Source organism: Dicentrarchus labrax, unplaced genomic scaffold (assembly GCF_905237075.1).
Source record: "Dicentrarchus labrax unplaced genomic scaffold, dlabrax2021, whole genome shotgun sequence".
Taxonomy (NCBI): Eukaryota; Metazoa; Chordata; class Actinopteri; family Moronidae; genus Dicentrarchus; species Dicentrarchus labrax.
Window position 1 is genome coordinate 2042386 of NW_026136714.1, and position 12644 is coordinate 2055029.

The 12644-nt window shown below is 41.3% G+C and overlaps 1 protein-coding gene across 2 annotated transcripts; it reads right to left on the reverse strand.

Moving 5' to 3' along the window:
• Nucleotides 1–296: 296 nt before the first annotated feature.
• zbtb34 (zinc finger and BTB domain containing 34) lies at nt 297–12149 on the reverse strand. 2 transcript variants are annotated; one of them, XM_051422031.1, is made up of 2 exons: nt 11900–12149; nt 297–6999 (listed from the first exon to the last, which is right to left on the reverse strand). In XM_051422031.1, exons 1-2 carry the CDS (start codon nt 12020–12022, stop codon nt 5437–5439), a joined length of 1686 nt encoding a protein of 561 aa, XP_051277991.1. In that variant the 5' UTR covers nt 12023–12149; the 3' UTR covers nt 297–5436. The 2 variants fall into 2 exon arrangements, with proteins under 2 accessions (XP_051277991.1, XP_051277992.1); XM_051422032.1 differs by lacking the exon at nt 11900–12149 and adding an exon at nt 11152–11347.
• Nucleotides 12150–12644: the final 495 nt, after the last annotated feature.

The window sequence follows — 12644 nt, forward strand, 5'->3', positions numbered from 1 at the left end:
CTCCGTATGTTTTAATAGTGAAGTCAAACCGCCTTCTGTTTTAAGTCATAATGGCTATTTCATTCAGAGATATACTCTCATTTAGATTAAATTGATTTCTGGCACTGAAGATGAGTGACCTTTCAAGGTGTATTTGTTGTCCTCTAGCTCCCTCTGGAGGGTCAAAGTTGCACATACATCCGACACTGACGTAATGTATTCTCTTCCCCTTTACACCAAATGCTTTGTTCATTGACTTTTCATGCACATGTAATCAAGTAAACATTTTTTTTGAGAGACACAAAAGACAAATGAGAGCCAAATCAGCGTCTTTATTTTACAAACGCATTATTCTATTGACATTTTTTATATAATAAAAAAGCAATTTACAAGCTTAAGAACCAAAATGAAGCAGCACAGAATGATTATGAGTAAAATATATAATTTGAATAAATATATTTTTATTTCATGCTATAAAATAAATTCATAAATGGCAATAGATACAACATCAGCTCTAGCTAGCTTTATTTACTTCATAGTTGTACAAAACAGTAGAGTTCTGAGGTTCACAGTTGGGTTGTGAGGTTGTGTGTAGAGTGGACAAAAAGAGGAGTTGGGGCATTTCTGCTACCACGCTTCAGTTCGTGGTCTCCGGCGCTCCTCAAGCTTCAGCTCTGTGGAAAATATGGGCTCATTGAGACCTTGAGGCAGAATGTTAGGGAACCACTGACTGAGGACACCTGAAGAGAAGTACACAATTATACTATGGACATATAGGATGTATGTCCAATGAGACCACTTTTAACACTTTATACCCTGAGTTCTAAGTTAGTTTTTTTGCCTTGTCACCAAATACATCTGAGCCAGAGACATTATAGTGCAGAGTTTAGGGAGTTGTAAAAGGAACAATAGGTAAACTATAAACTTCCCCTCTGATCCTGAACCACTACAGCTACAGTCTCTGTGCCCGAGGAGCCGAAGGAGACCACTGAACCTCAACATGACAACAGACGGCCCGCTCCGAAACAGTGGCTATACAGCCCAAAATCCCTTTCATTATTTGACACAGCTGGAGGTGCAACTCTGAACAGTGCCACTGAGTTTGATGACTGAACCACACGCTCAGTTCTTGTGTTGCAGTTTTCTGACTACCACTGGATTTTGATGGGCATTTAGAACACCAGCAAAGCAACACCACTTTTTCATTTTTATATATATTTATATATATATATATATATCTCTATATTTTTCTGAAGAGGAAGTCAACCTGTCCAAAGTTTCAGAAAATATATAAAAAATAAATCAATATCAAATTGTCCTGGTCCTACTTCAATTCCACAGCTCCCTGACATTCAGTTTGTTTGATATATGACAGGGCGATATTTCAATAGGCTTGATGATCCCAATACACCGCTTTTAAAAAGGTTATTGCTTTTTTTTTTTTTTTTTTTAATAATACACAGTGGACAGAAACTGACAGAAAAGCTATGGAAGACTTAAGATTTTTTTCTAAGCCTGTATCAGTGTTTGTAAACTACCTGAAGTGAGTTTATTATAAAAAGAATAGGACGAGCTGCAATTTCAAAAAGTAGTCTGACAGCCTTCCCTGTAAACACTTCCTTTTGATTACTTGTGGCCCATAATGCATCTCCCGTTCCTCTAGGAGGTGTGGAACTAAGAGCTGACAAAGAGTTGATTCGAGTGTGTGTCAAGTTCAGTTGGTTCTGCAGTTGTGTACTATCACATAAGTACTGAGAGTTCATGAAAAGCATTAAAACAACCCCCCCTCCATTCACTTATGATGATCACATGGACTTTGTTTACTCATTGGATAAGAAAAAAGAAAACCCATTGGACTAGTCTAAAAGCACCATTTAAGGGCAAAAAGGTCCCTACCAAAGTGATTGAGGCCATTATAACAGAGTCCCTTATGGGAAACTACAGAGATAAACTAGCCTTCCTGGGTGGAAATGGTATTTACTATCAACGAAAAAAACTGTAAGTGCACAATCGATGACACAAATACAATAAAACTCAAGTTTAAAAATGATCCATTGGCAATTTTATACAATTTCGTGGTTGAGCAACGTGCAATTAAGCTACAGTATGAGGGTAAGCTTCTCTTTTTTTTTCTCCTCCACAAATATTCAGTTTATCTGCTAAATACCCGAGCAGCTGTTCCCCTGCCAGATGCTCCGAGAGAACAGAGAGGAAGTAGATTTGTGTTTCTCATGCATCTCCTTCCTTCATTGAAATGCCTAAAAACTACAGTACATTGCGCAGATTGTCCTCAGCGGTTAGAGACGAGGGATACAGTATAGTCTCTGAGCGCGGGGGCAACGGCTCGCAGGGAACAGGTCTGCCTCGTCTGATTGTAATCAACTGCTACAAAATCAGTTCAACCTTAAAGTCAGTCGTCAATCGCGTGACCAAATTCACTCAAATGATTAAAAGCGAAAACGGGGGAGGGGGCAGGACTTGAGCTGAAAAGTAAATTACGAGCTTAAGGGTTAATTTCTATTGGTTCTTGGCAACACTTTATTATAAATGACGTGGCCATACTTTATTATAATCTCTCTATTCAATCCATTACAAAATGAAAGAGGCACAGGAATCGAAGTGCCGGAATCTAAAATGTAAAGCTTGTGGCAAGGCACTAAGTTTAAGATGCCACTTTTTGTGAAGTTTGCTCTCTTTTGTTTACACTGGCTTTAAACAATTACCTATTGCACAACTTTTATATCGTCAGCTTTTGTATGGCTTAATATATATGATGTTGTTTATGACTCCGCTGCTTAATGTCTTCTTAGCAAATTGTTTAAATTTTACACAAGTGATTGTTAGAAGCTGGGAAACGTACATTCCTTGCAAATAGCAATGAACTAGTCCTACATTAAATTAAGAATCTATTCTTCTTAATGAGCATTCAATTACACAATACAGTCAAAATTTGCTGTTAAAAATCACCTATTAATCTTTGGTGTGAACTCTTGGCACAAAATTCTTTTAGCCATTTGTACCTATTACTCACAAAGCATTACTGACACTAATGCAAGAAGGTATGCATTTCCTCCTCTAATTCTAGGTGAAGGGCAAGAATCATCATAGGCAGATTAAAATTAGCTAGCAACTGATTTTGTTGAGGTCAGATCGGCTGTCAAACCTGCACATCACACCAGCGGCTGACAGAAAGAAACGTGACTTAGTAAACATTCATGTAAAAAGCATTGTACAGGTTGACAGACTGTGGGTGATCATGAAGTGTTTGTGATAAATCCATACATAAAAAGCTAGCTATACCGATTTTTGCAAAATTCCCTAAAGTTTGGTTTGCTATCTTAACTGTCAATGAGTGAAGACGGTGACAGCACATTCAGTGGAATAAAAAGGACTGCACTCTCGACGTAACATTGGACATAAGCAATAAAACACAATATTCTCGCACCAAATGCACACAAAGTACAAAATTATATGAAAACTGTGAAATAATCTAAATCGGTTCATTGACACAAACGCCGCATGGACCAGATGGGACAAAATAAAAGCATATAGCAGGTGCTCTTCTAAAAAAAGGCATTAAATAGCTGGATGGCAAATAAGAAAGCAGGATAGCACAAAAAGGGACCACCCAGCTGAGCTTTAAATTGTCTAAATATGACAGGATAACCAATCAGGCCTTCTAAGTGCCTTTTACGTATTTACTGTGAATGCAGATTATTTAAGTCACAATGGAAATTAACCCAAGTCCCTATATACTAACAACACCCCCATCCCCGATTCCCATTGTTCAAACAGTATAGATAAAATAAAATGTAGCCATATGCATGGCTTGTAGCCAATAGTATTCATGTGATTGCAGAGCCTCGACAAAGTTCACAACATGTTTACTCAGAGTAAAAAAATCACTGCTGTGAAGCAAGTACTACTCTGCTGCTGCTGCAGAATTAAGACAGAAATGAGCACATTTTATCAATGGGACCGCACACATCCCACCCACTAACTCTGCAAAGTGCATCAATACTTTGGATCACCACTTAGCCTTAATCTAGCTATGCTGCATGTGTCAAAGCCATAAAGCAGGGTTGACAAATGAGGAAAACGTGTTCCAAGTCTGCATTTGACCCCAAGCAATGCAGAGAACAAAGATCACAGATCAATCATCCCATCATAAAGGGTAGGACAGAGTGAATAAAGGAAACAAACCAATAGCTCTTTTAAATAATGGAAGAAAAACCATGTCAAAATGGCTGAGATTCCTTTGTTCTTTCTGTTTGCATATTATTCAGACTAGTATACTATGTAGATTTATGTGAACAGACCCAGAGCTGTTCCTACTGTGCTGAGCTGACAATGAGTACTCCTGTCTCTGTTTGAGTATTAACCTAGGAGCCTACCTCAGGACAAAACAATTTACACATACAATAAATTCAGTATAAGTCTGCAATCAGAGTATAGAGGAATACAAATGACTTCACTGTATGGACGTAATTCACCCATTACATGGATGACAGCATCTAAAATCACGCATTGGCTAACAGAGTGAGATCTCCAGTAGTGATGAGACAAAAAGTGTTTTGTAGAACAAACGTCATAAGACGGTAAAATCTTATCTTGAACATATACGGGGTCGTTTTCTTAGTTCTCTCTCTCTCTCGCCGAAAACAAACACAGAAGAAAGCTAGCAAATTTAATGCACTCCTAACATAGCACCTTCTTAATCATCAAGTTAACCTGGCTGACCGTGAAACATTTGACGAGGACTTTGTCCCTAATCCATACAATCAGCAAGGAATATTTCCCCTAAGTATCAAGGCTTTGTGTTGAGAGAATATTCTTTACAGGGTTTGGCAATAAGATAAAACCTAAAATGGATTTCAAAACGGTGAACATGTCTGTGCCTGGTAGGTTCTTGGCTATGAGGTAGAACCTGGTGAGTTTTCATTTAAGTTAAAATACTGTCTGTATGAGTATGTAGTTGCATCATGAGGTATTGAACGGATATGTCACACGAAGCTTTGCACTGGCAGAAAAATCATTCCTTGTGAGTAAGTGACCTCTTGTGGCCACATGTGCAAAAACAGGTCAGGTAAAAAGGTGATATGACTAGCATCTTACCAGAGCTTTCACATTATCAATTATTGCAACATGCCTATATAACTCTGTAAATATGTTTTAAAAAACATGGAAAGATAAAAAGAGAAATCAATTAGGGGGTCTTGATTATTGTGACCTCCTCAAAAATAGTAAGTTGTTACTCCCTTTGCTTGAAAGAATCAAATTTCTATAAAGCACCCATTTGCTCTCTGCATTCAACATCTAACTTTCACAAAATTGACAGAAACCCTTGACTCAAGAAATGTCCATAGTGGAGGGAGCTGATTCAAAAAGAAAAAAAAGAGTCCTTTAAGTTGAGTTAAAATAAACATTTCTTAAAGCTTCCTTAACCTGAAGCAGGACCTAAAAATCACATCTTGATGCTTGAGCCTCCTCTGGACTGCATTTCGAACTCTCCTCCATATCATTGGCTGGTGCCTCTTCTGCATATTGCGCCTCAAACGCCATCCCCTCAGACGTATCCTCTTGGTCCTTCTGACCTGAGCTTCCCTCCGTCCTCTCTGGAGAATCCATATGATTACTGCCCTCTGATGCTCCCAAGTGCTTCTTCCTCAGGTGCTGGTTAAGGGTGCCCTGAAATGGGAAGCATTTGCCACAGATCTGACAGTGGAAGGGCTTGTTGTCCGTGTGGCCACGGATGTGGTACTCCAGCTGGTCTTTCCTTGTGTACTTCTTGCCACAGAATTTACAAACAAATGGGGTGATTCCCATGTGCAGGCGCATGTGGCGATCCAGGCTCCCTTTCTGATTGAAGGTCTTTCCACAGTAGATGCAAATGAGTCTCTCATTGTAGGGGTACCACTGGCTCCGCAGGCTGCGCTCTCGCACGTCGTTCTCCAACCCTGTGGGTCCCACAGCTGATTCACTGTCATCGGAGCCTGGCTTGATATGACTCAGCACCCCTGCTGGGATGGCCAGGGGGCGCTTTGCCCTGGCTCGCCCACCTCTGAAGCCACTGAGTATGGAGCGGGAAGGACTGGAGTTGCTAAGGTTGACAAAGCACGAGGAGGACAGCCCTGAGTAAGAATAGGTAGCAGGCTGGATGACGGGACCATAAGAACCCACACTGACAGCCAGTACCTGTTCTCCATCTACCAGCTCTGTGTGGTAGCCATCATCACCGGCTGAGGAACTATCTGAGTAAGTGGGCCTGTCGGTCTTCTCTATCTTCACATGCACATCTGTTACTTGCCCATCTTTTCCAATTAGTTCCACTTGCTCCGTTTCTCCCTCCATGGGAGCGTCATGCTCTGACACGCTATCACTGCTGCCTCTGTCCGACTGGCCTTCCTCTTGCTGCTGTCGCCCCCGGCCCAGGCCTTTTCCTGCCAGCTCGAAGCGCGCTTCGTGTCCTGCCTGACTCTGCCGGGAGTAGTAAGGGGGGGAGATCTGGGTAGGGTTTACAAAGAGGTTGCTGTCATTGACCCCATTGTGGCTGGCCTGCGAGTCGTCCTTCTCTGGGCTGCAGACACTAACTGGGATGCTGATCTTGGAGTGGATGCTCTCCAGGATTTGGGTACACTTGTCAATGATGGCCTGCATCTGCAGAAAGCTGGCAGCAGTGAGGAAACTGATGATATCCTTGAGCTGCAGGGACATGTGACCTGTGTAGCAGAATGCAAGAAGCTGCTCAAACACCTCAGGGCTTTTGATGACCGAGATGGAAAGGCCACTCATGGTGCTGAGGGCTGAGTGGTCACGAAAGTAGGGTGAACTCGCTGCCAGCACAGCCTTGTGGGCTCGAAATGGCTGGCCCTGAATGTGAACAATGATGTCACACAACTTCCCTTGCAGCCGCAGCTCGTTGAGCTGGGTCAGGACAGTGTTACTGAACTCCGGCACATCAAACTCGATGTAGCTGCCGTCGTCCATTTCTTGGATATGTTTCTCCAGTTTGCCGACAGCCTGATGGGAAAGAGGGGGGGGAGAAAAAAGGAACAATTAGGTTTTGAACAGTTTTTACATCATCCTATTTTACAACACACTATTGCGTTGTGTATGCAAGACAAATGGAACAGGAGGCTGTTTCAAGACCCTCATTTGATATTTGAGACTTTATACCGTACTGTATATGACACTGAATGCACTGCAGCAAACACAGCACTTTTCTGCTTGTTATGGCCCACTGATAGAAGATTTTATTCATATCACCGACTCCTGTTTAGTCATTAGTGCTAATGAGAAGTTTACAGTCCAGTATATGATTAGTATATATATTAGTTATATTAAAGTTTTTATCTTTACTGTTGTTCTTTGATAATAAAATGCGTTGTTCAGTCTTTATTTAAGTCTTCAATAACCTAATCTTATATGTTAATACTAGCCTCTGGCAGTGGTCAGGTTCTATCGAGGGTAGAGGGAAACAATATGGAAATCTTTTTTAAAAATTCCACAGGCACACTGAGAGCCACTGATTATTTATCCATAGCCATTATTGCTAAACAGTAAATTGAGAGGAAAGTAGATGAAAAGATTCCAACTGACTGAACACAATGTACAAATACTGTACATACGTTGACTGTGGTGAAGCATACCATTCATGAGGGATGTCATTAAGGTGTTCAGTACATTCCACATTTGGCATAGGAAGAAGAAAATCTGGTTGTGCTCGGAAGGAGAGCATGCACCAAGCTTTCTTTGGAATATTTACATTAGTGATGCGCTATCAGTAACTGCCAAATTACCGGTAGTGCTGGGTGATTTTTTACAAATGCAACCGACAACTGCCTCTCCCTTGCATTAAGGAATTTCTTAGCGTTCAAGTCGTAACATTCAAGCCTTCCTGACATTGCTGCACAAGTAGTAGCACACAACGCTCACACAATAACATACTGACTTCGGTTGGCCGGTTGATAAAATATTAACGGACATAGGCCCTGCCGTCTCAGCAGAACTATTTAAAAACACACTTTGGAAAGCTGCGACTATGAAATCAGATTCTACTGCTGCTACTGTGTAATTGTGTGTTTGTAAAAGCAAATACTTGCGTCTTGCAAAACCTTAGTATGTGTTGGTTCTCCAGCTTAACCCTCCTCTCCCCCCACTCCATCTGCCCTTCACTGCACCTCCTCCCTCCCTCCCTCCCTCCCTCCCTCCCTGCCCCTTGCTAGCAATTCAGCATGATCTTCTGCGCATTGAGTCCCTGTCAGCACTTTGGGAACGTAAACACTTTCTCCAGTTGCTGAAGCTTGCCAAGACACCTGTCCAACAAACCATACGCTCTCATGGTGGCACAGGAGAGGCAAAGATGTAGCAAAACTACGACACAGAGAAAAATCGTAAGAAGGTGCACGTGATTTTCACTCTACCGTTACCAGCCTTCAAATACAACATGTTCATACACTTTAACCTATCAGGGATGGCTGCCAACAGCGTGCTGAATGGAGCCAAGTTGAAGAGAAGCCAAAGAATGAATGCTCAGTAGTTGAGATGCACATGCTGGGTGAGGGTCACATGCTTGGCTCACGTGGGAAAAACCAAAAAATGTTTAAAGTCAGCTCAAAAATTCCATCTGCAGCTCAAGTTCCCTGCCTGGTAATAAACCTTTTAGACACAGCTGCTTCATGTAGGAAGGTATAAAGGATGCTGGGTACATTGTGATAGTTTGCCTGACCATAAGGTCAGCTTAACTCTGGTGCTAAGATGACACCTAATGTCTCTCTAAGTCTGTAATGTCGGCATGTCACGCAAAAAAAAAGAAGAAAAAGAAGGAAAGAAAAAGAAAAGAAAAAACATTAGAGGGAAAAATCAAAGTCAGCAAGCAAGCATTGTATGCTTTCTTCAACATCAGCAGCATTTCACCTACTTAGAAAAACAGCTTGTGGGGCAGACCAGCCCCAGAACAGAACTGCTTAACAAGCAAAGGTTGGGAGAGCAATTTAAAACAGATAATAAAAAAACCAAGATAAAAATAGACTAGATTTTGAGTGAAGTAAAGGTATGATGTGAGGAACCTTGCTGGTGTGGGAATTACAGGCATTGTGGAAAGTGTTGTGGCTTAGTGGGAGCTCAGTATGCAGAGCTAAATATTGTATGCTTAGCCTTTAGGTCTGTTCTTGGAGTAAATAACTGGAAAATGAGTAAAATGCTCATTGTCCATGTCTCATTTCTGCCTACTCACGCGCTCATCAGATGAACATGAGTGCAAGATTGAAAAGACTATCTTTATACTTTTGCAACAACGTATTCATTCTCAAACTTCGTCACAAAAAGCCACGCAGATTAAAACACTGAACACAAGTCATAATTGGCTAACAGGATAATACTTACTACTGTACTGTACAGTGCTGTGAAGTAACTTTGCCAAATTAGTATAATAAAGTGTTCCTCGTGGTGACATGAAGATGTGGTGTCAGAGACATCAGCAGCAAATACAGAAAATAGATTAAAAATTATAAATGTAATCAAAGCAGAGTAACTTATAACAGAGAGACAGCTCCTTTTATTCTGACTATTTAATCCTCCCAAGTTAACGTCCCATGTCCATAACTAGATCCGTCCCTGGTTTATAGAAACATAACAGGAAATTCCATTTGGTGATTTGGCAAACACAATGTCGTTGGCCTAAGTACAGCTCTTGAGCAATCTCTCATAGGAGACAGGATAGGCACAGAGCTGAACCAAAGTTAAAGCCTCACATAACCCAATGGATTACACATAAGTGTTTTAGGTTACAACAGGTTATATGAGTATCGTGTGAAAAAATAAATAAATACCACAACTACACTACACAAGACTACACTACACTTTTGCAACAACGCATTCATTCTTAAATTTCCTGCAAGTTGTAAAACAAAAAGCCATATATTCACAAAAACACTGAACAGAAACCATAAGTGACTAACAGAATCACTGTACTGTACAGTGCAGTGAAATAAGTTTGCCGAGATAGCATAATAAAGTTCTTCTTGGGGAGGAAAGAAGCATCCACAAGGACGGCACTTCCCATTCCCAAAATCTGCATTCACCACGAGCAACGACTGACGCATTCAGATGAGCAACCCGTTCTGTCCTTTCCCTCCTGCAGCAGTTATCATGCATTTCCACTACGTCAACCTTGATCAAATTACCACACATTGTTTGCGGCGTAAACAGTGCTTTTAAAGACTTAATTAGCTGGGCTATCATCCTGCTATGTAGTCTTTTCACCTACAGCCACCTTGCAGTGATTCCACTGTTGCAATTAGAGCTGGCAGTGCTACATTTGACGCAGGTCCCTTGAAACAGGTTTTATAACCGCTAACTGATCAGGTTTTGCTTCAGGTAGATAAGAACTTAACCAAAGCAACCATCGTTTGCTGCTGACACGCAGGAAAAACCCTGAAAACGTCTACATGTGGTGTCAGTTTCACTGTCTTCTTCACGCAACCGGGTCTCCCCCAAAATGATATAGCATACTGTACTGTATATACTTTAAATCACAATACTAGAAAGCAAATACTTTTCGCCTTGTGATTTAAAAAACAGTAAATATAGTATCATCCATATCAATAATTAGTTGATGAATACGCAACAAAAACTTTTAAAAAAATGCCAAAAATATCAGGAAAAATTTTACTCTTTTCTAATTTTATTAAACTTCAGATAAAACTGCTACAATCAATAACACTGTCCCAGCTATATTCTGAATTACCAGATCACCAGGATAGACCTTCCAGGGTCCTGTTCAACCCATTTCAGTTTTACTGCTTATCCCAAACAGAGACGGGGCAACAGGACACACGGTTGAACGGGTGCAAAGCCATAATGCCTGCTCATGCAAAGGCCTTAATTGGTTTGGCTCAACTCTGTTCTGACATGCCTTGTAAGTTGTATTATTTAGACTACTATGCAAATGACCAGGAATAAATAACGCATGCTGTTGGTTTCTAACTGTTTTTTTTTTTTTTTACTCACTGGAACATGTCAGAGCAAATGGAAGTCAGAGAAATAGTGATAACACCCAGTCCCTGGTGACCTGGGTGAACTCAGGTGTACAGACTAACCTGCCAATGTCCCTGCACTTTGCCCTGTCCTGCCACAACATCACGTACAATTAGTTGCACAGCTATAACTTACCAAGAGCAGTGTAGCCTTTTCAGTCCGATTAACTTAACAGATGTCTTGCTAAAACCACTAAAAAGTGACAGTTGCAGGTTCGGGTTCTGACACTGGAGGCTGGTAACAGTATTAAAACGAGGCCAGCCAGGTAAATAACTGCAGGTCTGCGCTTCTCTTTAGGTGCATTAACTCAGCAAAGAGTCGAGTTTACCCGGGTTAGCTTCATCACCGGGTGGGGGGGGGTGTACTGTACCCCCATCGTACATGCATACACCAACATTTCTAGTTTAAAACGGTAACTTGTAGTTCTATTCAGCTTAGTTTAGACTCACAGGGCCCCGGAACCAGCCCCAACTATCATGCAGCACTAAAGCTACAGCTAACCAGCTAGCTGTAGTTGTTAGCCTAAGAAGCGAGGAATTATTTCAGGGGGGAAAAAACGCGAAACTTTTTCATTTACGGGTTGCTCCCACTTCCAACGCCTACACAAACGCTTGACAACACTGTGTGGTTTAGTGGCTAAATGACAAACAAACTATATGTCGGCTGTCATGTGAAACAGCTAGTTCGTGCTAGCAGCCATTCCCCTGTAGCTAGTAGCGAGCGGCTAAGTAGCGGCTACCGCTAGTTAGCATTTAGTTGCTAGCGTACGGTCACAGGCAAATTAATCCCACGTTACTTTCCCCACAAGAGCGAAGACTTGCCGACATTACAAACCGCTTCACTGTCACCAGCCCGAGCCCGAGTGGAGGTCCAGCAAACTCACCGTCTTCCAGATTAGCATAAAACGTTGTCCATTCCCCCTCAGTGGTTCGCTAACACTACAGCCAGGCCTCCCCCCCCTCTCCAGTCCAGATGTGTCAGACAGTTGCTGCTGCAATTTTTGCATCAACAGGAAGTGTTCTTTTGGCTCTTTGCATTCATTCTATCAGTGTGTGTGTGTGTGTGTGTGTGTGTGTGTTTGCAGCAGCCCCTCCCTTTTGCTCATACCAGTGTTATGTACTGAGACATCATGTTCTTAATGTACGCCGTGATGGAGGACTGTCCCATTAAATGAATGTAGATTATCCCACAGGCGGCTCAATTGTTTCCAGCAGATAACGTGGCTGTGCTCCTTCTCTTATCTACTGACTGCACCCAGACCGTGGTAGAATACTTATACTCATCTACTTTCACTTTATTTCTACTTTACTACACTGACAATACATGTTGGTGTATTTGTTTTGTTGTAAATGTTGTACTTGTTATTATATAGTTATAGTTTTTTTTTTTTAAATTTAAATCTAAAATGACATAGGTCCATATCTTTCCAGTTGTGCATCTGTGCATCTGTGCAGTTAACCCAACCCCCCCCCTCCATCCCACACACCCACCTACCCATGTACCCCTACACAAACAAAGGGTTTATTCTTTTATTAAAAAAAAAAAAGTGAAAACATTTGCAACATTTACATTGTTTTAATGATAAAAACAGATCATTTCTTTTTAATTTAGCCTGTTTAATCCACTGA

What these genes read in the sequence shown, in the direction of transcription:
- zbtb34 (XM_051422031.1), bottom strand. Translation starts at nt 12,022, where the DNA reads ATGCAAAAATTGCAGCAGCAACTGTCTGACACATCTGGACTGGAGAGG. An exon ending in TTATGCTAATCTGGAAGACG is followed by an intron (nt 7,000 to 11,899) that starts GTGAGTTTGCTG and finishes CTTTCCCATCAG; the next exon opens with GCTGTCGGCAAACTGGAGAA.